At 48.7% G+C, this 20659-nt stretch overlaps 9 protein-coding genes across 9 annotated transcripts in view; 7 read left to right on the top strand and 2 right to left on the bottom strand.

The window, feature by feature from the left end:
* Positions 1-699: 699 nt before the first annotated feature.
* On the top strand, positions 700-2397 carry METBIDRAFT_9296 (uncharacterized protein; the record flags this gene model as incomplete). The annotated part of the gene is made up of 1 exon (XM_018859354.1): positions 700-2397. One exon carries the CDS (start codon positions 700-702, stop codon positions 2395-2397), a length of 1698 nt encoding a protein of 565 aa, XP_018713437.1.
* Positions 2398-5480: 3083 nt separating this feature from the next.
* Positions 5481-7228, top strand: METBIDRAFT_29514 (uncharacterized protein). The gene has a single exon (XM_018855423.1). It carries the CDS (start codon positions 5735-5737, stop codon positions 7151-7153), a length of 1419 nt encoding a protein of 472 aa, XP_018713438.1. The 5' UTR covers positions 5481-5734; the 3' UTR covers positions 7154-7228.
* Positions 7229-9945: 2717 nt separating this feature from the next.
* On the top strand, positions 9946-11619 carry TOS4 (Tos4p; the record flags this gene model as incomplete). The annotated part of the gene is made up of 3 exons (XM_018856493.1): positions 9946-10127; positions 10278-10859; positions 10971-11619. 3 exons carry the CDS (start codon positions 9946-9948, stop codon positions 11617-11619), a joined length of 1413 nt encoding a protein of 470 aa, XP_018713439.1.
* Positions 11620-11663: 44 nt separating this feature from the next.
* OGG1 (8-oxoguanine glycosylase) lies at positions 11664-12956 on the bottom strand (the record flags this gene model as incomplete). The annotated part of the gene is made up of 3 exons (XM_018858477.1): positions 11664-11693; positions 11853-11876; positions 11943-12956. 3 exons carry the CDS (start codon positions 12954-12956, stop codon positions 11664-11666), a joined length of 1068 nt encoding a protein of 355 aa, XP_018713440.1.
* Positions 12957-13273: 317 nt separating this feature from the next.
* METBIDRAFT_37124 (ssDNA-dependent ATPase) lies at positions 13274-15499 on the top strand (the record flags this gene model as incomplete). The annotated part of the gene is made up of 2 exons (XM_018856822.1): positions 13274-13713; positions 13819-15499. 2 exons carry the CDS (start codon positions 13274-13276, stop codon positions 15497-15499), a joined length of 2121 nt encoding a protein of 706 aa, XP_018713441.1.
* Positions 15500-15555: 56 nt separating this feature from the next.
* On the bottom strand, positions 15556-17586 carry PRM1 (pheromone-regulated protein; the record flags this gene model as incomplete). The annotated part of the gene is made up of 2 exons (XM_018856480.1): positions 15556-16753; positions 16823-17586. 2 exons carry the CDS (start codon positions 17584-17586, stop codon positions 15556-15558), a joined length of 1962 nt encoding a protein of 653 aa, XP_018713442.1.
* Positions 17587-18241: 655 nt separating this feature from the next.
* On the top strand, positions 18242-18514 carry SMT3 (SUMO family protein; the record flags this gene model as incomplete). Its single annotated transcript, XM_018856622.1, has 1 exon — positions 18242-18514. The coding sequence occupies one exon, from the start codon at positions 18242-18244 to the stop codon at positions 18512-18514; it is 273 nt and encodes a 90-aa protein (XP_018713443.1).
* Positions 18515-20218: 1704 nt separating this feature from the next.
* On the top strand, positions 20219-20407 carry METBIDRAFT_34583 (uncharacterized protein; the record flags this gene model as incomplete). Its single annotated transcript, XM_018856491.1, has 1 exon — positions 20219-20407. One exon carries the CDS (start codon positions 20219-20221, stop codon positions 20405-20407), a length of 189 nt encoding a protein of 62 aa, XP_018713444.1.
* Positions 20408-20564: 157 nt separating this feature from the next.
* The window catches only part of METBIDRAFT_95547 (uncharacterized protein), a 1848-nt gene continuing 1753 nt past the window's right edge, over positions 20565-20659 (top strand). The window contains exon 1 of the mRNA XM_018859408.1: positions 20565-20603. The gene's annotated coding sequence lies outside the window, so the exon portion shown is untranslated. The remainder of the gene's footprint in view (positions 20604-20659) is intronic.

The raw sequence follows: 20659 nt of genomic DNA on the forward strand, positions 1-20659 counted from the left end.
TTTTACCTAATTGCACATATAGTGATAAGGTAGCTGTCTAAGTCCTGGAGTAATAAAAATCGTCCCATATTTTATCAGCTCGAGAGGCCCCCAGAAGGTTGCATGGAAAGTCTGCTCAGACGAGCAGACAAAAATTTTAACTTTTAAGGAAAGAAGCTTGCTGAACGAAGTATTTTTTTGTGATGCAAAAAGCCATGAAATGATGTAGTAAGTCATCAGAAATACTTCGAAGTCCGATATGCAGCTTTGATACATGCTGCGATTGCGAAAGTTCCACAGCTTTATCTCCTGCGATTTGCGCGAAAATGTGGCCTCTGTCTAAATTGTAGTGGTTTCCAGATACCTGAAAAAGTTTTTCTTGACGTATAATTAAGAGCTGTCGAGTTGCATATGGCTTGCTATGAACGTCGCTGATGACAGCGAATCCCTAAGATAAAACAGCGAATTACAAGAGTATGTATATTTTTGGTATGCACAACAATGCATTCGATGCTTGAAAGTTTTGTGAATGGCCGGTCACTTTTGTGTCTTTTCTGCCCTGTCTTGGTAACAAAAAAATACGAATGATACAAAATGTGGAACAATTTCTGAGTATTGTTTTTTCCACCCAAGTTGCTTAACTCACCATTAGAATTCTAATATCGAAACTTTGAGGGTCGTTTTGAAATATTGTTAGGAAGACTAATTTAGATCACCAGAATGGCTTTTGCAATTACCTCGTTGGAGAACAAAGACATTGATTCTATTGTGCTGCCAACAGTTCCAAATGAGGACATTGAATTAATTACACTGCCTTTAAGTGCAAGTGCAGAAATTGAATTCGCTTCACCGCTTTCACCAGGTGAAGACATGGAAATTACCCTGCCTTTGGATTCAAGAGAGGACATAGAAATTTTACTGCCATTAGATTCGAATGAAGACATAGATCTTGCTCTGACTTTGGATTCAAGTGAAGATAATGGAATCATCACCCTGCCGTTGTACTCACTTGGAGAAATCAAAATCAGTTTACTGCCCACGGTTCAAAGCAAAGACGCCGAGACTTTGACCCGCAAAGTTTCAAAGAAAAGCCATACTGCACGAAGTCCTAGAAAGCAATCCTCTCAATTTGCTGTACGTTCAGGATTCCGATCTACACGGCTGGCCAATAGTGGGAGTTTGCTCAGCAGGAGAAGAAGGAAATCAGCGAAATCAGTTTCTTCCAATAGTGAGCGATGTGGCACTCTTGGACACCTAACTAACATCTCGATAACCACTGCGTTCAGGCAACACTTGAAGAAAGTTTTCATCAAAACAGATCAGAAAATCAACAATTATTTCATAGCGCACTTCAAGTACAACGATGGAAACTTTCGGAAAAATTGGCGTGAGCTTATTTATCGAATTCGCTATGGTCCGAACCAATTGATATTGTCATACTCAATTATTCTTCCTGGGACAGACAAGTATAAACATCGCCTCTGGAAAGGAGAGTGGATTGACATTAGTGGTAAAAACTTGTCTGTCTTGTACAGAAGTTCGGTTCAATCTGGCGCCCCAAGTCTCGGCAAGCTCTTCATCAATATGATCAAAAAACTTAAAAATGTCAGCCAAGTGAAAGGATACAATGGAAAGTTCATTGAACAGAATGCAGTTCTCACACCAAACATCATCTACTCTAGAATCCCCAGGTTGTTTAACATACTCAAAAAATGCCTTGCATGGCGGAGAGTAAAAGGAAAGGCGAATATGAGCGCTGAAGAATTTCAAAACACTCCAATAGTTGATAATGTGACTTTGCTTATGGAAGCTTTGGACCGAGCTGATGGCAATGTAGGTCCATCATGCGTAAGCATAATCAGACCAGAAAGATCTACAAATTCTGCGAAAAGAGAGATTTCAGAAACTTTTGTGACGATACTCTCTCATGATCTGGATAATTTTGTTACGGACTCTCCTTTCAAGGCAGGCTTTCGAAGCTCGTCAAATATGGCAACTGAGCCCGCAAATCACAAAAGGCGGTATATGTGGGGAGATTCTCCCATTGAACCTCTCGAAGGAATTCAAAGTACACACTCACACTCATCAACCGGTTCCGAGTATAGAAAAAACTCGTCAGCAGAAGATTCGTGTGACCTTTACTACATGAGTAGCAATGATGATAGCTCCTATCATGACTGGAAGAAGCCTGAGCCATATGCATCTAGTTTCAAGCCCCTTTCTTTGGCCGAAATCTCACTGCTTGCTTCCTCTGTAATTGACTGGAGATCAAGTGGAAGAAGCTCTTTCAATAGCGGATTACCGTCCCTGACCATTCGATTGGGTTCAGAATACTCTGCCCTGTTGGAAGAACCTTCAGATAGATGTCTTCGTAACATGTTCAGAGCACTTCTGCTAGAAAAAGAGAATGAAACTTAAATCAATATGAAATATTTGAAACAAATTTAATGAGACTTCAGCTGATTTTTAGACACGAATTTACAAGCTACTTCAATGAATAATGTTTTGAGTCTTGTGATTTTGAGCCATTTGTATAAATATTTCGAACCAGAGGGATGTGAAGCTAATTAGATTGTAATTATTCGCAAATTTGAAGTCTTTGAATTTTGGTAATATAAATTATAAGAATAGAGTTTGCTCGTTGGATAAATAGGCACAAAAGTATTGATATTATCAGGAGTGTTCAAGAAGGCTTCAAATATATGTTTATTCCGGGCTTTTAGATAGCCTGGTTATATAGGATTGTTTGGGATCTGAGGATATCCGGGGTTTTAAAGGCAGTCTGTGTCTGAGGTATCTTCAAAGGTCCAGACGAAGCCAGGCTTCAGGGTATATCCAGATAAAGGATTGTGAAAAAAAAGAACCTACAGTTTTGCGAGAATTCTTTGTAGACAAATCCAAAACAAGTAGGCGTCCTGTGAGTGAGATATATCCCGACTTCTTATCTGGATCTAACTCTCGAGCACTGAAATTGTTACACTCCAGACGTGATTTGGGGCCAAAAAGAGCTTCACCTATGATTATACCTAAGTTATTGTGGAAGGTAAGATTTCTAAGCTATGTTAGATTAGGAAATCTGTGCCTTCAGCTTAACGTATCAGAAACTGATCAAAAAAATTGATTCTTGCTTAGGGCTACAAGTTTGTGAGGCGCTTTGGCAAAGCAATAAACATTTGAGAATAATATAAACATTGTACCATATAATGAGCTCTGAAAGACAAGAAGGACCACACAGTCCAGCTTTGAGAGAAAACCTGAGTCGTGCTAGTTTTGACAAAATTTTTGACGTACCTTTCCGGCATAAAGGCTTAGAAGATCTGATTTGTGATTCTCAGTGGTTGCAAGGTACCCTCTCATAGGAAGAACATGCGAAAGATGTGTGTGCATTCACAAGACATTTAGAACAAAGACAACGCAAAGAGGAGTCAAAACAAGTTCATACAAAACACAAAATTGTAATGAAAGCAGAGAAACTGAAAACTGACCAATGGTTTCTACGGGGCTTTGTGCTCTTCAAATCGAATTCGGCATTTGCGCTGGATCAATCAACATACCACTGGATATCTCTAATTTGAAGACAAGGTCGTGTATGAAACAAAAACAGCAATTGATTCATCTAATTTGATCTAATTCAAATATTATTGTTCCCTGATTGTTCATTGTGTAACTTTTTTTGCTTTTAAAACAAGAGATATGGTATGAAGCATTGCACACCCACAGTACAATTCTTACCGGGAGTGGCTGGTGAGTTCAATAGAGACATGTCTAGAAGAAATTGAATTTTAAACATTGACCCAAACAAGAAAAATAAATTGATTCAAATCAGTTGATCAAGAATGTTTCAATGATGAGGAGAGACAGCTATGTCGCAGTAGGTTGTCGAAATACTCACGGCTCGTCGTCTCGAATTGTTGCAAATTTCTCATAGCTGACACAATTTTGAAAAGTGACTAAAGAGGGGAAGATATTTTAAAGCTCATTTATCTCTGTTTTTAACGTGAGTTAGGACTAACATATACTACTTCTATTTATGCTTGATTCTAGTTCATTAAATTCGTATAAAGAATATTTCTTGGATGATAGAGACTGAAAGTTGCATTTATGGCTGTTAAAATCATTATAATTGTATGTTCTTCCCCTAACTTATTCATTAATATTCTTCCCTTTGTATATTGAGCTTAATATAGTCTAATTTCACCATACTTACCATATCTTTGCATTACATCCCCTTATATCGCCCTCATTTTCTATTTTCAATTGTCTGTTGACAAAAATAAAAAACTTGGAATATTCTATTGAAGTTATCAAGCTGAACTTCACCTCGTCTTTTAGTAGAGTGTACCTGTAATTAAAGGGTATTGTCTTGTAAGGCTTCTCAACAACTTTAGATTAGGAGAAAACGACATGTTAGAAATTCCGGATTAATAAAGAAACACTTCTGAAGAGAATAAAATTCATTAAAAAAAGGAAGTCATAAGGTTTGGGAATAATTCACCGTTGACGCCACAAATTGTCCACTTTGATTTGTTGGCTCACGAAGTACAGTGGGCGGTAGGATTGGGTAGATGGAGTTACTGGATCTCTACCTCAGCCGTCTACTTGAGTTTCAGGTTCTGCTTCATTCGTTTTCTTGATTGTCATGCTTTCTATGTTCTTTTGCTAGGTAAATTTTTTGAGATGCTGCAACAACATGCCAACATACTGGTATTATTACCCGACTAAAATACATTGCGCAATAGAGCTTCTAAAAATAGGACTGATCGAAAAGAGACATGAAATCGCATACCCTATCGAGAACAACATACACTTTCTGCATTTGCAGAAACAAACTTATGACTTGAGAAAAAAACATACTTCGAGAATACCTTATTCTTCTTACTAGTGCTTTAACCGTAATGTGACGATTTCCGCATTGTCTTTTCATATGGATTGCCCAGTTCGCGTGTACCAGAAGTCTCAGAACTTTAAGGGGGGTCTGATTAAGATTAAAAACAGCCCCGTGTTTTTTTCGTTACGACATTGTATACTAAAACACTGATTGGCAATTAATAATATAAATTATAAAAATGGTGTATGCTCGAAACTAAATTGTGTCAAGTTTATAAAAGGGCATAATGATTTAATATTTGGTCGGCTAGTTTTGTGACATGATATCACAACATTCCATCTTACTAAGATTATTAGCCGCCTAAAACAGTAAGGACCATCAGAATATTTTTTTCTTCACAGATCATAAAAGATTTGAAATCTCATGCCCGAATAATATGCAGTTCCATTGATTCCGCGATTGCAAAACCATACCCATACTTAAAAAAACATACTTAAAAAACACATTATCCTGACGTGAGTATGTCTTTTGTCCACAGGTTTTCACATACTCGAGCTTGATTAGTGCCCAACCTACTGCAATACAGGAAAACACCGATCAAAAAATTGTGACTGCAAAATAAGATATAGGCGATTTGTTCTAAATATGTTTGTTCATATTCCGGATTTGGTGAGATTTTTCATATATGCGAAAAGATTCTTGAATTTCATGCAACTATTTCAAAATGCTGCCTACTTTTTTGTCCCTGATTACAATTTCTACTTTGTTCTGGCTTGAATCCCAAGAGTCTGGAGCAATATATAAAGAGGTGATAATCCCAAGCTGTCATCGTTTTGTTTTTCTTCCCAGACCATCTCAAAAATCCTTAGGGTCTTTAGTCTAAACATTTTTCTTCTTGCCGAACTCAAGGAGATAATCAAATTGAGTATGCCATTGACTATCAACTCAATTTCAACAGACGACATCAAAGTCACCGCGTTTCCGCTGGTGCGAAAGTACAGGCCTGGAAGAACGAGCCATGGGTTGTTTAACTTGACCAGAAAGCGAATCTTTCCCTTTCTTGAATCTCCGGTTTTGCCTTCGGCGGGTTCGAGTCTTTTAATGGGCGCGCATCGAGGGGGACAGTGGTCTGATGGGAACAGGTATTCTCTATCCTCCCAAAATGATATCGCTTCTGAGGAAAAAGTGAATATTGCAGTTACTACTGCGTTGAAGTATAATTTGGAAAAACTTATTTCGAAGACAAACAAGAAAATCGAAAAGTTTTCACACACACACTCCAATGCTTTTAAGAACAAAGAAAGCCATACTAAGGTCTGGAAAAAGTGTCGCAAGCTTATCGATCGGATGATCAATGGCCGGAAGGAATTGATCCTCACATATTCAGTTATCACTCCAGGATCGGACACAACTGAAACACGCATATGGGATGGCGAGTGGGTAGATTTCACGGGTGAAAGAACGACTGTTTCAAGCCACGCTTCTGTCAAATTTGGCACTTTAAGCTTAAAGGGCTTTTTTGTCAATTTTGTCGAAACGATCAGAAACTTGATTGAAAAGAGAGCTTACTTTGGGAAAATTTTTGGGGAAGACTCAGTCTTCAGATTGAATCTCCTGAATATAAGAATTCCCCCTTTGTTGGAGCTCATCAAAAGATTTGCAAAATGGTGGACAATGGACGAAGGTGTGAAGACTTATCCTACATACCATTGTGACAATTCAATCAAAAGAAACACTAGGGTTGACAATTTGACTCTATTGTTGGAGGCTTTGGATAGGATGGACGCAGAAGAAGCAGCATTGGCTGCAGCTAATGGAACTTCATCACAAACTGGTCCAATTCTGGAATCAGAGGACATCCCATCGCTTTACCTTCCTCTCCCTGATATTCCCAGTGCGCTTTCCGTATTGGATTTTGAACAACCATTTGAAGAACACTTCCAAGATTCTTTCGAGAACATGGGCGCTACGCTTGGCTATGATGTTGAAGACTATCAGAGTCTCTACACTCATGCAACACCAGAATACATCTGTTCTGGGAACGTACAAGAAACAAATGAATGTTTTGAAGACGATTTGTTAGCCAATTTCAAAGCGCATGACCTATACGAGTCTAGCTATTCGCCCATCTCGGTATCTGATATTCCGCTGTCCGCTTCTTCGAATCTCGAGTGGAGAGGAAGGCAAGCCAACAATCCGATAGATCAATTGTTCTCGCCTATGTATCACGTTGAAACAGATTCTTTGAATCTGAAAGAAGAGAATTCGGGAGGATTTCTCAAGAAATTGTTTAGAGCAATGCTGCTCGCGGAAAGACAGCCCAAGTCAACCCTTAGCTGGGAGTAAAATGTTCACTCACTGGATGTGCAAGACAAGGACCTGTATAGCCCGAAGACCTTAGTTAAGATTGATTTTAATGCGAAAATTTACTATTTAACTGATATTCTTTGTGTTTAGAATTTGATCATGAATGATCGAGAATATCCATGTCTCTCAGAGAGGATTGCATTCATAAGAATGAAAAAAAAAAAACGAATTGATTCCAGAGATTTCTTTTCAAACATAAATATAGTTGTTTTCAAAAAGAGTTCAATAGCTGAGACAAATCTTTCCGTAATTAGATAGGGGAAAGTTACAAAACTCAAGGGCCTTAAAAGGAGTTGCTGGCCACCAGACTAGAGGGAAATGTGCACTGAAAATTGAGCGAAGCAAATTCAAAGAGTGTGAGTGAAATTCAGTTGGTATGATTCAAATATTCCCAATTCACGACTAGAAGCTTGCAAGAAGTCCAGCAGTAAAAAAATAATGTTGCTCTTCGATATGACTTCTTTAACAACATATGTATTGTTTCAAAAAAGCAGACATGCAAGGTGTTTCAACCAGAATTTTCAGATACCATATGTATCTCTCAATTAGAGTACTTGATCATACAGGTTTTCAAATTTTTATTGGTGTTCGATGCGTACTTCAAAGCACGTATTGTGGAGTTAATCCCAGAGAAAAGATATGTCTGTTTCCGGCAAATTTTATTCTTTCTCGAAGATTGACAAGGAATTAGAAAGACCTGATTTGGTTGGATTAATCGGAGACTTCCAAAAATATGTGAAAGTAGTTCAAGCAATTATAAAGTTTTAAAATCTGCATACACATGTATGTGATGCCTGAGACTTCCATCCTAAGTCTATCCTAGGAAAAACAGCAAGTCGGAGATTAATGGCGAAGATATGGTTGACGTTTATCCAAAGCAATAACAACAATTGAAGAACAAATGGAACTTTTGCTTTTGGTGTTCGTGCCGAACAAATCCTCGAGATAGTTATCCTACCAAAGGTTGATGCACAGATTATTGTTTAGGGGTTTCTCCGATATCGTTTTAGCTTTCATGTACTCTAATAGTCAATAGAAGTTAACTGGGATTAATTTTGGTATAATAATTTTGGAAGAAAAAACGAGAGGAAATTCTCCACAACCACAGCAGCCAAGCCATTTACCACACTCCCATTTCTGATCATTGTACATGAAGACAATGTGACTAGCCTCCATACTTTCAAGTGAAGTAAAATTATTTACGACAGATTGATCTTTAGAGTGCATGACGTGAGTGTTATGGCAACCACGAGTGTGTTCAAGAACTACTAGCAGACAGAAACCCTTCTCGATTAAATATTTATCATGGCACAAAGTCTCAAAGGCCCGAAAATTTGCACTACGTGCTTTCTTGTGTCATCAAAAATGGATACATGCTTGAGAGTGATCCAGCTTCAAAGAAAAATACCAAAATAGGTCAGTCTGCAAACACTCACGAAGAGTAGTATGACTTAATTTGATTTTTTGGGAAACATTTTTTTCCAGTCGCTGCTCTTTGACTTGGGTCACTTCACTTTGAAAACGCCCAGTGGATTTGGTCGAAGATGAATTGAACCGCTTGAAATCGATCCAATTTACATGTTTCTCACTGTGTTCATGTTCTTGTCGAAACACAATAGAAGAAATTGTGAAGCGGCTGATTCATTGGACATGTAAGTATTAAAGAAGTGAGGCTCAAGCAGAAGACTGGACTTTTCGGCGTGCCGTTACAATCTAGTATATGTATTCCCCGGTTAGTATGGACATGGAAAGTGGGGAACGCATTATTTTTCCACAAAGCATGTATAAATGAGAGAAAGCATTACATGTCTCGTGCAAGAAGCAGCTTAGGATTTGTTGTGCAATATGCAGCTCGAAATCAAAAAACAGCCCATGACAATCATGGTGATTTTACAGGAAAAGCACGTGCATGCAATACAATGCAAACATCAGTGGGGAACAAGAGTTGAAAGCGAAGAATTGAAATAACATTGATTGGGCCAAGACTAGTCGTGGAAATGTCCGTAAAACGTGCAAATAGGTTCAAATATTAGTGCAAAAGATAATGCCTGTGAATGGATATATTGCAATCATTTCCGCAGAGAGATGGTGAAACGAAAGCCTGGCGCGTGCAAGTGAGTTGGAGCAAAACAATAAACACATAGTTGCCAGATATGCACAAGTAGGCTGAAGAGTCACTAGAATTATTTTCCGGCCACCATTACAGCATTCAGAATTGGTGGAAAAGGAGAGCCTATTGGGCGTGCCCTAACTAGGCGGCCGTGGTGATCAAAACGCGTGCCGGTGGCTTGGTCACGTGCGCAAATGAGAATGCCCGGTCTTCAGAAGTCCTGTTCATCTCAACACAGTCTGTCCAAGGCCACCTAAAAAGAAGCCTGCCGCACTCAGGGAAATCTGCCCCACGAACCAGGCACATCTGTGTGGTACTTGAGACACCAGGAACACGACCGGGCCCCTCCGCCGAGAGCCCCGGGCAAGTCACGTGACCAGCGTTCCCGTCTTTTCGCGTCGGGCGGCACCGCGACACGCCATGCGGCGGCATACGCGTTGTTTGTTTACAAGAAAAAAAGACTCGCGCTCCGAGGCACCGTGTCACGAGACCACGCAAAACCAGACGCCTTCTACTCCACCTCTTCTTCCTGCCTCCTCTTCTTTCTGCCACCTCCTCTTCCTGCCACCTTTTCTTGTGCGTTCTTTCCGCAAGCTTGCATTTTCAACACTCCCCTCCTCTACACTCTGAGAACATTTACATAACACCTACATCTGTCTCAATGTCCAGTCTTCAGTTTCCTCCGTCCTCGCCTGTGCTAGATGGGCCGGAGCTTTCCGGCAATCCCTTCAAAGGCAGGGAGCCGCCAAGGGGCCGGTTTGAGTATCCCACGCCCAACCCCTCGTCGACCGTGGGCCGCCTGTCGTCGCCGGCCAGACAAGAAAAATACGCCGACCCTGCGGAGTCCACAGTTGGCCCGCAACACAGCGGCTGTTTGCACACAAAAGAAATGGCGGGCCTGCCCACTAAAAGGGTGCAGTTCATGGGGCCCTCCGCCGCGCCGAACCCTGCGTTCCAGGCCGTGGCCAGCTCGCCGGTGCGCGGGCTCGAAAGACCCGCCACGGTGTCGATCAACAGGGACTTCGATGTCGTCGCTCCACACGCCCGGGACTTCGATGTCGTCGCTCCGCACGCCCGGGTGTTGCGCGTGCCGCTTCTCTCCGACCGCAGCCGGATCTCCATAGGCCGCAGCTCCAAGAGCTGCGACTTCCATTTCAAGGGCTCGGGCAAGGCCACGGACAAACGCATCAGCCGCTGCCACGTGACCATCGAGTATCCCGGCAAGCACATGGTGCTCACGTGCACGGGCTTCAACGGCTTTGGCATCATAGTGCCGCGCGTGTGCCTCGTCAAGCAGCTCGGCGAAAAGACGTTCCAGCTCGTGGAGACGGACACGCCGCTCCGCGCCGACGGCGTCTGGAAATCCATCCATTTGGACCACCAGCACACTGAATTCCACGTGGCGCGCGGGGAGTCCGTGCACATGCCTCGGTTTGCCAACGTGCTCTTGCAGGTCGGCAGCCACGTGTTGTTGGTGAACCCCGACGACTGTGACGAGGACGTCACGGACGACGAGCCCATGGAGCTGGAGCCTGCCCGGCCCAAGAGCGGTGCTGCGGCTTTGCAAAAGACCGGGTCGCCGGTCCGGAAAGCCGCCACGCCTTTGAAGACCGGCGCCACGCATGCGGCGGCCCACGCCGGCGGTCTCTTGAAGTCCGCCCTCACGCCGGCGGTGGCCCCGGTCAGCAACCCCCACACCCCGCGGAAACCCGCGCAGCATAGCATCACGGCCGAGGAGCCCACGCCGTCCAGGCCCCGCAAGTGTTTGGCCGAGCAGGAGAATCTCTTTGTGCGGTCGGACTCGTCCAGCCAGGTCCTGACGCCGCCTCTCTCGAGCCGATCGCCCAACGTGTGCAGCGCCGTCCCGGCGAAGAGACGGGCGCACAGCGAGGAGCCGCAGGGCCCGGCCAAGAAGGCCAAGCGGGCGCAGGAGCACGACGCGAACGGCAAGCTCATCATCGACGAGCAGTGCCTTGCGGGCGTGGGCAACGTGGGCGAGATCGAGAACATCATCATCAACCACTTGGCGTTCTCGCGGCTCTCGTCCACGCCCGCGTCGTTCTTGAACACGATCCTGGCGGTGGTGTCGAAGCTCACGCTCCAGCAGCTCCGCGTGGTGCTCCACCAGGTCGACTGCATCGGCGTCATTTACCGCCTGGGCAAGGACGCCGCAGGGAAGCCGCTCGAGGAGGAATACTACTACATCCCGGAGAAGGACCGCGACCCGGAGCGGAACAAGTTGGTGTCTTCTGTGCGGGGCCACGGCGGCTTGCGCGCGTGCCGCAAGACCCACAAGCAGTACTACTGGAAGAAGCCGGCGCCCATCAAGAAGTAGGTGGCCGTGCGCACGGCGCGTGGTATATAATGGAAATACATGGTTCATGCCGCGCTTTTGACGCGTTTGGCCGGCTGGCCGCCGGCACGCGCCCGCTTGGCTCTGCGTGGGGACACGGTGTCGACGGCCGCCTCTCTTTTGACGAGCAGGCGGAGCCCGGAAGCAGTTGTTGCCTCGGGCTCTGTTTTGACGGACGCCTCGGACTCTGCTTTGACGGACGCCTCGGGCTCTGCTTTGACGGACGTCTCGACTTCTGTCTTCACAAACGTCTCGATTTCTGTCTTCACGGGCGCCTCGGATTCTGTCTCCACGGACGCCTCGACCCCAGTCCTCACGGACGCCTCGCCCTTGACCTCGTGCCTGACCGGCGCGCCATCGAGCTGGTTAATGCCGTTGTTCAAGTCCGAGAGATCCGCGGCAAACATCACCAGCTGCGCCCACCCGGCGTAGTCGCCAAACAACGAGCGGAGATGGCCGCGCACTTGGTGGTACGCCTTCTGCGTCATGGCCCTCGGGCCCCGGAACTTGTAGTCTCGCACGGCAATCTGCATCACGTGCGTGTCCACGGGCACCACGTCGTGCTTGTCGAGGGCCATGAGGCAGATGCAGTCGGCCACTTTGGGGCCCACGCCCGTGAGCCGGAGCAAGAAGCCGTGTGCCTCTTCGTACAGCCGGTTGCGGAGCTCGTAGAGCGCGGCCACCGAGATCTCCGGCCTGGCCGCGTCCACGAACATCTGGGCCGTCTGGTGGATGTACCGTGCCCGGTAGCCGAAGCCAAGCTCGCGCAAGCGGCCCTCCACCCCGGCCGCAGCTAGCGCGTCCGGGCCCGGGAACGAGTAGTAGCGCACGCCGCCGTGCTCGTTGATGTACGTGCCGTATTCCGCGCACACGGCGTCGCACATCTTCGAGATGCGCTTGACGTTGTTGTTGCTGGAGCAGATGAACAGCACCACGGTCTCCCACGGCTCCTGCCGGAGCATGCGGATGCCAGGGAACAGGCCGAAGGCCGCGCGCTTCAGGCCGTTTGAGAACCGCGCCTCGACCTCGGCCCACGCCCGATAGAGCGCCTCGAGCTGGACGTGCAAGTTGAAGTAGTCTCTGACAAAGTGCGAGGCCGCGTGTGGAGGAGGCCCGGCGCCGGCGGTTTCGGGCCCGATGGCCGCGTAGTGGAGCGCCGCGTCGTCCTGCCGGAGAAGCACGATCTGGTCTTGCGTGGACACGCTCCACACGTTGTTTACGTTTTTCCACCGGAAGGCCTGGCCGCATCGGAGGACGCGTGCAAGCGAAAGCTCTTTGGGCGAAAGGGGCATGGATTTCCAGAGCACGTCTGCAGGCATGGTGGGGGGCAATTTGAGGGTTTTTCTTTTGAGGCTGGCGGGAGCAGCACGAGGAAAAGGGGCCTGGGGCAGGGGGGGTGCAAATGCAGATGGGCTGTCTGAAGCGATGGCTCTCTCTCGGGGCTTTGCCGAATGCGGCAGTGTAATGGGCGTGCACCGTGCCGGCGCTGCGCGCACTATACGCGTTTCGGGCCTGAGTCCGAACCGCGAACCCAGGCCCGAACCCAAACCGCGACCCCGGGCTCATCGGAAGAAGCCATATTTCGAACCCCCCGCTTTTTCGTCCCGGTTTCTGGTGACCTAGCTTCCTTTTGCACATGGAAGAGGCGTGTCCGATCTGTTCGCGGAGCTTCCCGGTGAAGTTCCTCGAGCGGCATGTGAACTCGTGTCTCGACACGCTCGAGGTCGATACCTCGGAGCAGGAGATCCAGCCTTCGAGCCCCACCGCCACGCAGAATGGCGAGCAGAAATCCCAAGACGTGTTTGCGGCGCTTGGCCTCAAGGCCGACTCGCGCAGGCCGGCGGCCGACAAGGCGAAAAAGGGAAGCGCCACTTTGACCAGCATTCTTCTAGCGGAGAAACGGTTGAAGCGGCGGCAGGAGGACCTTGAGGAGCGCGTCCGCAAGAGGCACGCCGCCCAGACAGGCCCCGAAACTGGAGGCGGTCTGCACAATGGACAGAAGAGCACCGTCACCGAAATCCCCGCCACCCCGGCGTCCCCGCACGCCCGAGATCTGGACCCGGGCACCAAGCCCGAGTCTGCCGAGACAAGATCGCAAACCCCCGGGCCCCCGGCAGAATCGTCCGCAGTGGTTTCAGCAAGCCCATCGGGAAACAGGGCTGACTCGGCCGATTCGGCGAGACAGCGGTGGAAACACGAGTTCATGCGGCTCAAGCGAGAAGCCGATCTTCCCTTGGCCCAGAGACTACGGCCCAAGTCCCTCGGTGATTTCTATGGCCAGGAGAAGCTCGTGGGAGAAAACGGCATTTTGCGCAATCTCGTGGCCGCCAGCCAGATCCCATCGTTCATCTTGTGGGGGGTCCCGGGGGTAGGCAAGACCTCTCTTGCGCGGATCATCTCGCTGACATGCAACCACAAGTTCATGGAGCTTTCCGGGTCCGACAGCAACGCCAAGAAACTCAAGGAGGCCTTTGCGGCAGCACAGCACGAGAAACTGTTGACCGGGCAGAAAACAATTCTATTCTTGGACGAAATCCACCGCTTCAACAAGGCCGTGCAGGATCTCCTCCTCCCGGTCATTGAGAACGGCACGGTCACGGTGATTGGCGCCACCACGGAAAACCCCTCGTTTTCCTTGAACAACGCGTTGCTCTCCCGAATGCATACCTTTGTCATGGAGCCACTCCCGCACGAGGCGCTCGTGAAGATTCTCAACAAGGGGCTTTTGTTGCTAAACCGCACGAGGAAAATCGTCCATGGGCTCCATCTCATTGCCATGAACAAAGACAGCGTGGACTACATCGCGAGCTTGAGCTCAGGCGACTCCCGCGTGGCCCTAAATATTCTCGAATCCGTCAACGCATACTTGTCGGGATTGCAGTTCAAAGCATTCCCGGAGAAAGACCCCGAGCGGGAAAAGTTCGACTTGCTGCCACAAATCGGCGTGGTGCAAGTCACGCTTGACAAGTTGAAGCCATTGCTCAGCACGCGCAACTTCCACCAGATGTACGACAAAACAGGCGACAACCATTACGACACAATCAGCGCGTTTCACAAATCTGTGCGGGGCTCCAATGCCGATGCTGCGGTATTCTACTTGGTGAAAATGCTTCGGGGCGGCGAGGACCCCTTATTCATAGCCCGCAGAATGATCGTCATCGCCAGCGAAGACGTAGGGCTCCGCGATTCCTCGTGTCTTCCCTTTGCCATTGCAACCATGGAGGCTATTCAGTTTGTTGGCATGCCTGAGGGCGAGATCATTCTAGCGCATTGTGCGGTCAAATTGGCGCGAGCTCCCAAGTCCACCAAGTCATATCGAGCCTTGCGCAAAGCACAGGGCCTTTTGAGTGACGACCCCGAAATCTGCAAATTGCCCATTCCCATACATCTCCGGAATGCGCCCACCAAGCTAATGAAAGACTTGGGATATGGCGACACGTACAAATATAACCCAAACTTCAAACACGGCATGGTGAAGCAAGAATACTTCCCTCCCGAAATTCGTGATGCATGCTTTGTCGATGATACGCATCTAGGCACGGCGATGGATGAGGAAGTTCGACCGGAAGAGTACGCAGGGGCGGATGAAGAAGCGAACGATTATCAGAGGTTCAAAGATACCAGACGTCAAGAGCTGGCGCGGAAGTTGGTCGGGCGGAAAGAGCTGGCCAAACTCCAGAAGGTATCCGATCGTTTGGGGCTTTTGTCCTCTCCGGTCGAGAGGTTGGCCAGTTATGATGAAAACTTGAGCAAGGAAGTTCAGCCCGAGTACTTTGATGGCACGGATCATGTTTCTGAAGCGGATGAAGCTGATTACGATATCGCAGATTGCACCTATGACGAGTTCATGAAAGGGATCTGACTGTATCTTTTCTTCAAAGAGTTTCTGCCACCCCTCCCTTTGCGGGCTTGAGGATTCTACATCATCTCATGACGGTGTGGCTCAGGGTTGCGAATTTCGGCAGTCAGTGACGGAAGGTCGCTCACAATGCTTCTTCCGTCAATATGCTTCCCGTTATTTGAGACCACATAAGGATTGTTGAATGGGTATGAGTACTCGCGCTGAGCCTCCTCGCATAGCTGAGTCGGCCAGCTAATGGCTTGAGAGTCAAGTCTGGGATCAGGGTCACTGGCCACGAATTTGCGATTGGCGAGAAGTGCTAGGCCCAAAAGCAAGTATAGAAACCATACTCCGACAAAGGCCGTGGAAATGAAAAACTCTTTCCATAATGCTTTTTTCTGCCCTTGGATGACTTTTTGAACTGCGGAAATCACATTGTCCGCAACGCTCAGCAGCACGTTGGACACATCCGGGGTCGAGCTCTCAAAGACTTCTTCCATGTATGAAGATTCAAGTGAGGGCGCTTCAAAAATCGTGTTGCTCTCAATCCATTGCAACCCTTTTTCAATCGTGTCCACCTTCCGGCCTATGGTGCAATATATGATGGTACGAAGCGGCGACGCAAGAAACGATGAGCCAAAGACAACATTGATGGTGTCATTAACAGACGTTTGGAAAAAGTCAAGCTTGTCGAGAATGACCGAGGAGGTATTGTGGATTGAGGAAAACAAGGCTTCGTTGACTTCATCCACCGCGTCGTCCAAAGATATTTGCGCGTCGTCCAAGTATTGAGAAAACTCGTCAATAAGCTGACCTTTTGTTTGAGATGATAACGTACCGCCTGTCAGCAACTGCCCCAAGATTTTTGTGGTTTGCTGTAGAGTGACAAACTGGAGAAGTACAACGAGCCAACCCAAGAGGCCAACCAAGAGGCACATTCTCAAATTCGAGGTGGTGAGGTATGAATACAACCACTGGAACTCTGGTTTCCAGCGACTCGTGAATATGCCCATAAAGCCGTGTTCAAAATGCCCGATGCTATTTCCAACTTCCTCGGGAGTGTCTATTTTTGAAAGAGCTTCAAATAACAGCGACTGCTTTCGCATTCGAAAGTATGAAAAGACCCACGCCACCACTGTGTATAGAACAATCCCAATACAAAGCCCCAACACTATGTAGTCGGCCATGGATCTTGTGGCAGAGATTGCACTGTCTAGTACGGACTCGTATTCATCGCACATACTCTGTGTTGCGTTTGCCGATTGGCTCAATAGACTCACGCTGATTTCTGTAGACGGGATACTGGGAACGACCACTAGCCCAGTTGTGTTCAGCAACAGCCACGTGTCATTGAGCGTGAAATTGAACGACGCGTTGGCAAAGCTTTGGGTGAGCTCGGTGATGGGAGAAGTAAGCAACGACAGGACGTTGGAAAGCACGTCTTCGAAATCGGGAATGTCGTTGGCCAAGTCGTCAATATCACCGATCCAGCTCGTGGGTATTGTGATGTTTGACAACGAGGACACCGTGAGGTTCACAGTGTCGATGTCGCTGGTGAGGCTCGACTCATCGGACGATGAGAAGAGCGACTCCACCGCACTAACTGCCGTGGTCACGGTATTGATCACAGAAGATAAGCCCGAGAGCGCAGAGTTAAACTCATCCAAAACGGTGTTGATGGCATTTTGGACAAACAGAGTGATGTCCTCCAAGATGTCTGAAACAAGGTCCAAGGTGCCCTGGACCAACGCCGTTATTAGACACGTCAACGTCCCCAAGTACAACTCTAGAAGAAGCGAGATTATGCTTTTCGCGATGGCCGCCAGCAAGTACACCAGCTTTTCAACTAGATTGTGGGTATTTGCTGCTAGGGTTGCTAGCACCAGCGATGTGATGCGAGACATTTGTGCCGGGGCCTGTTCCAAGTCGCTGGCAAGGAGTTCCAATTGGCGGCAGAGCGGCATACTGGACTCACTGACCGCCGAGATCATGGAAATCAACGCAGACGAGAAAAAGTACACTTTGAGTGTTGCGAGGACCAAGAATATCAATGTCTGGTCGAGCCATGCTTGCAGAAGGGTCTCTGCTAGGTTCAAGTAGTGGCGCATATTGGAGAGGTGGCTGGACAAGACCGTTTTCAAAGGACAAAAGTCAAAATTCGGCCGTTTCTAGGAGTCTTCTAAAACAATAGCTTCAAAAAAAAAGAATAGACCGAGTTGTGGGGTGCACTTGTCTTAAAAGACAACGGGACATCTGGTTGTAGGCTGTTGCGGCCTGCGTTCCTGCGCAGCCGTAGCCAGGGTGTTTCATGTGCGTCGGAGGCTGAAACACGGACGTGCAGTTTTTGCGGCAAGCTGGAAACACGGCAAAGGGAACTTGGTGCCCGAGATTATAGCCGCTTGTTGGCTCCGACACCAATATGCCCTGGAACCCTGTCCAAGGTGTGTCTTGGATACGTCAGCCTGCATGAGCATAGGACCAGCACAAGGAGCTTGAGCCCGGAGCCACGAGCAAGGGCTGCATCCACCAGTACATCCCCAAGGCCAGCTTTCTCGCTTCCGTGGCTTCAACATTCACACCCTTTACTTGAGGCAGGCTAAAGCAGCGGAAAGGAGTCTCCCAGAAACATATTTTGCACCCACGGCGGCGGCGGGCCTGCACACAGCGCGGCGTGCGCTCGGGCCTCCCGCGTTGCGGGCAACAGCACAGAAAAACAACAAACTACGAAGGTCGCACGGCTACACCATAAACAATACCCCAAAAATGGCACAGGAAGCTAAAGAGGAAGTCTCGGACACCCACATCAACTTGAAGGTCAGCGACGGCGCCGGCGAGATCTTTTTCAAAATCAAGAGAACCACGCCCATGAAAAGATTGATGGACGCCTTCTGCAAAAGACAGGGCAGATCCTTGGACTCTATCCGGTTCTTGGTTGACGGCACACGCATCCACCCGGATGCCACGCCCCAGGAAATGGACTTGGAGGATGGCGATGTCATCGAGGCCCACAGGGAGCAGACTGGTGGGTGCATGTAAGACAAGCGAATATACGAAATAGACCCTGCAGAACCGTAGAGTGCGTTTGGCGCCACGTAGCGCCTGCTGTCGGAGGCGGGCTTTTGGATATGGGGGACGGGGGCCGAGGCTCGTGTAGGCCCTGTCATATTATGTGCGTGTTTTGCTGTTGGCCCGGCGATGGTGCACTGCGCGGTATGCTTCGATGTAGATGGACAGGCAGAGAAGTACGTTATGCGGCGGGCGAGGAACCCAGCAAAACCTGGACCGGCTGCTTGCAGTCACGTGGCGAGGGCGGGAGAGCCGGCGACAGACGAAGACAAAAAAGAGAGACGAGGAAAACGAAATGGAGAGGAGAAGAATGTAAAAAAAGACTGTGGTGCCGGTTCAGAAAGGGTCTGGTGGTGGGGCGGAGATACGGCCCTTTGCTGTTGGTGGAGCCACTGCTGGCGAGGCAAGAAGCGCAGGGCCGCGACCCAGGCGATGGCAGATCCGGGTTTGAGGGCCCGGCACATGGCACCGATTCCACAGCCGATTCGCTGGGGCCAAGGCGCCGCTCACGTGACGCAGCCCAGCAGAAGCCGAGGGTTCGATGAACCGAACTTTCTTTGAAAAAAAAAAGGTCTGGCCCCGTCTCCGCATGATATCTCCAAGCCTGTGGCGGACGGGTGTTGGATTGCAAATTCTGGCAGGTATATGTCCGCTGCGCGCCCGCGGACAGGCTTGGTGCCAAATGCCTTCGATAGTATTCAGATCCACGTCGCTCCAGCCACAGCGATCGCTTATTTCAGCCACCCCTCCTACCGAGCCCACAGCATGTAGACCTGAATACAATCGCCGCTCGCTGCTTTCTTACTTGGCCTCATCAAGCATTTTCCCGGTAATGTCTGGTTTAACCCTCGCACCACTGGAAGAGGAAGCGACAAGCGCAGTTGCCACGTGACGCACCAGTTCCGAGACCGGCAGCGTCGTTCCATTGCAAGCTGCAGTGCATAGACGCCACTGGGCGCCAAAGCAGGCAGCGAGAAAAAAAAAGAGAAAAAATAGAATTCGGGCCCGGCAGGACTGGGGCGGGAATCGAGCACCCGGTTTTTTCCGCTAGGGCCGCCGCGATCCGCCATGGGGCCATGTGACGTATGAGGCGTGGAGGCGCGAAACGTGATGTTTTGATGTAGGGCCGTTGATGTAGGGCCGACGGCCGCGCCCTCCGGTCGGGCGTCGGCCGACCTTCAAATTGGGGTCTGTGTTCTGTATTCTGCCTTCAGTTTTTTTTTTCAGTTTTTTCTTTCGGTGTTGTTTTTTCTTTCGGTGTTGTTTTTTCTTTCGGTGTTGTTTTTTCTTCGGTTTTGATTTTTCTTCGGTTTTGATTTTTCTTCGGTTTTGATTTTACTTCGGTTTTGTTTTTTCTTTCGGTATCGTTTTTGCTTCTGTCTCTGTTCTCCCGTTTTGAAGCTCTGGGTGTTTTCGGTTTGCCAGGTCAGTGCTGGGTAACAAGGCGTGACGGCCGGGGCCGAGCGGGCGGGCGGGCCTGCACACAGGCCAGACCGGGGTGCCCATTGCTCGGCCCAGCGGCGGGGGGCCGAGGGACCCGCGGCCGGCCTGGCGTATATAAGGCGGGGCCCGCGCGCCAAAGGCCCCGGGGCTCCAGAGCCAGCAGAACGTCCGAACCAGTACACTCTGCAACGCGGCCAATCATCCCAAGACCCCAGAACCCAACTCTCGAAAATGTGCAGAGCAGCCATATGTGGAATTTGCAACCACAAGTCCTGGACGGGCTGTGGCGCCCATATCCCGGGCGTCATGGACTCCACGCCCAAGAGCGACTGGTGCACTTGCGAGGCGGTGGACAGCTCGTTCGACCCCGCCTACCCGCCCAAGGCCGGCACTGGTTTTGCCAAGGCCACGTCCAAGTAGGGCAAAAGGCGCATCTTGGGCTCGCGTTAGAGGTGGAAGCGCACCTCGGTTTATAGGAAGGAGGGGAAGTCAATAGTTAATTGAGGCTATGTGAAGTCAGGGGAGACGAAGAGAGGGGGAGGCAAGTAGTGACGAAGGAGGGGAGTGTAGGAAGAGGGGGTGTGAGGGGGAGTGAGAAGATGGGGTGTAAGAATGGGTGTAAGGATGGGTGTAAGGATGGGTGTAAGGATGGGTGTAAGGATGGGTGTAAGG

Source organism: Metschnikowia bicuspidata, assembly GCF_001664035.1.
Source record: "Metschnikowia bicuspidata var. bicuspidata NRRL YB-4993 chromosome Unknown METBIscaffold_1, whole genome shotgun sequence".
Taxonomy (NCBI): domain Eukaryota; kingdom Fungi; phylum Ascomycota; class Pichiomycetes; order Serinales; family Metschnikowiaceae; genus Metschnikowia; species Metschnikowia bicuspidata.

What these genes read in the sequence shown, in the direction of transcription:
- METBIDRAFT_29514 (XM_018855423.1), top strand. Translation starts at nt 5,735, where the DNA reads ATGCCATTGACTATCAACTCAATTTCAACAGACGACATCAAAGTCACC.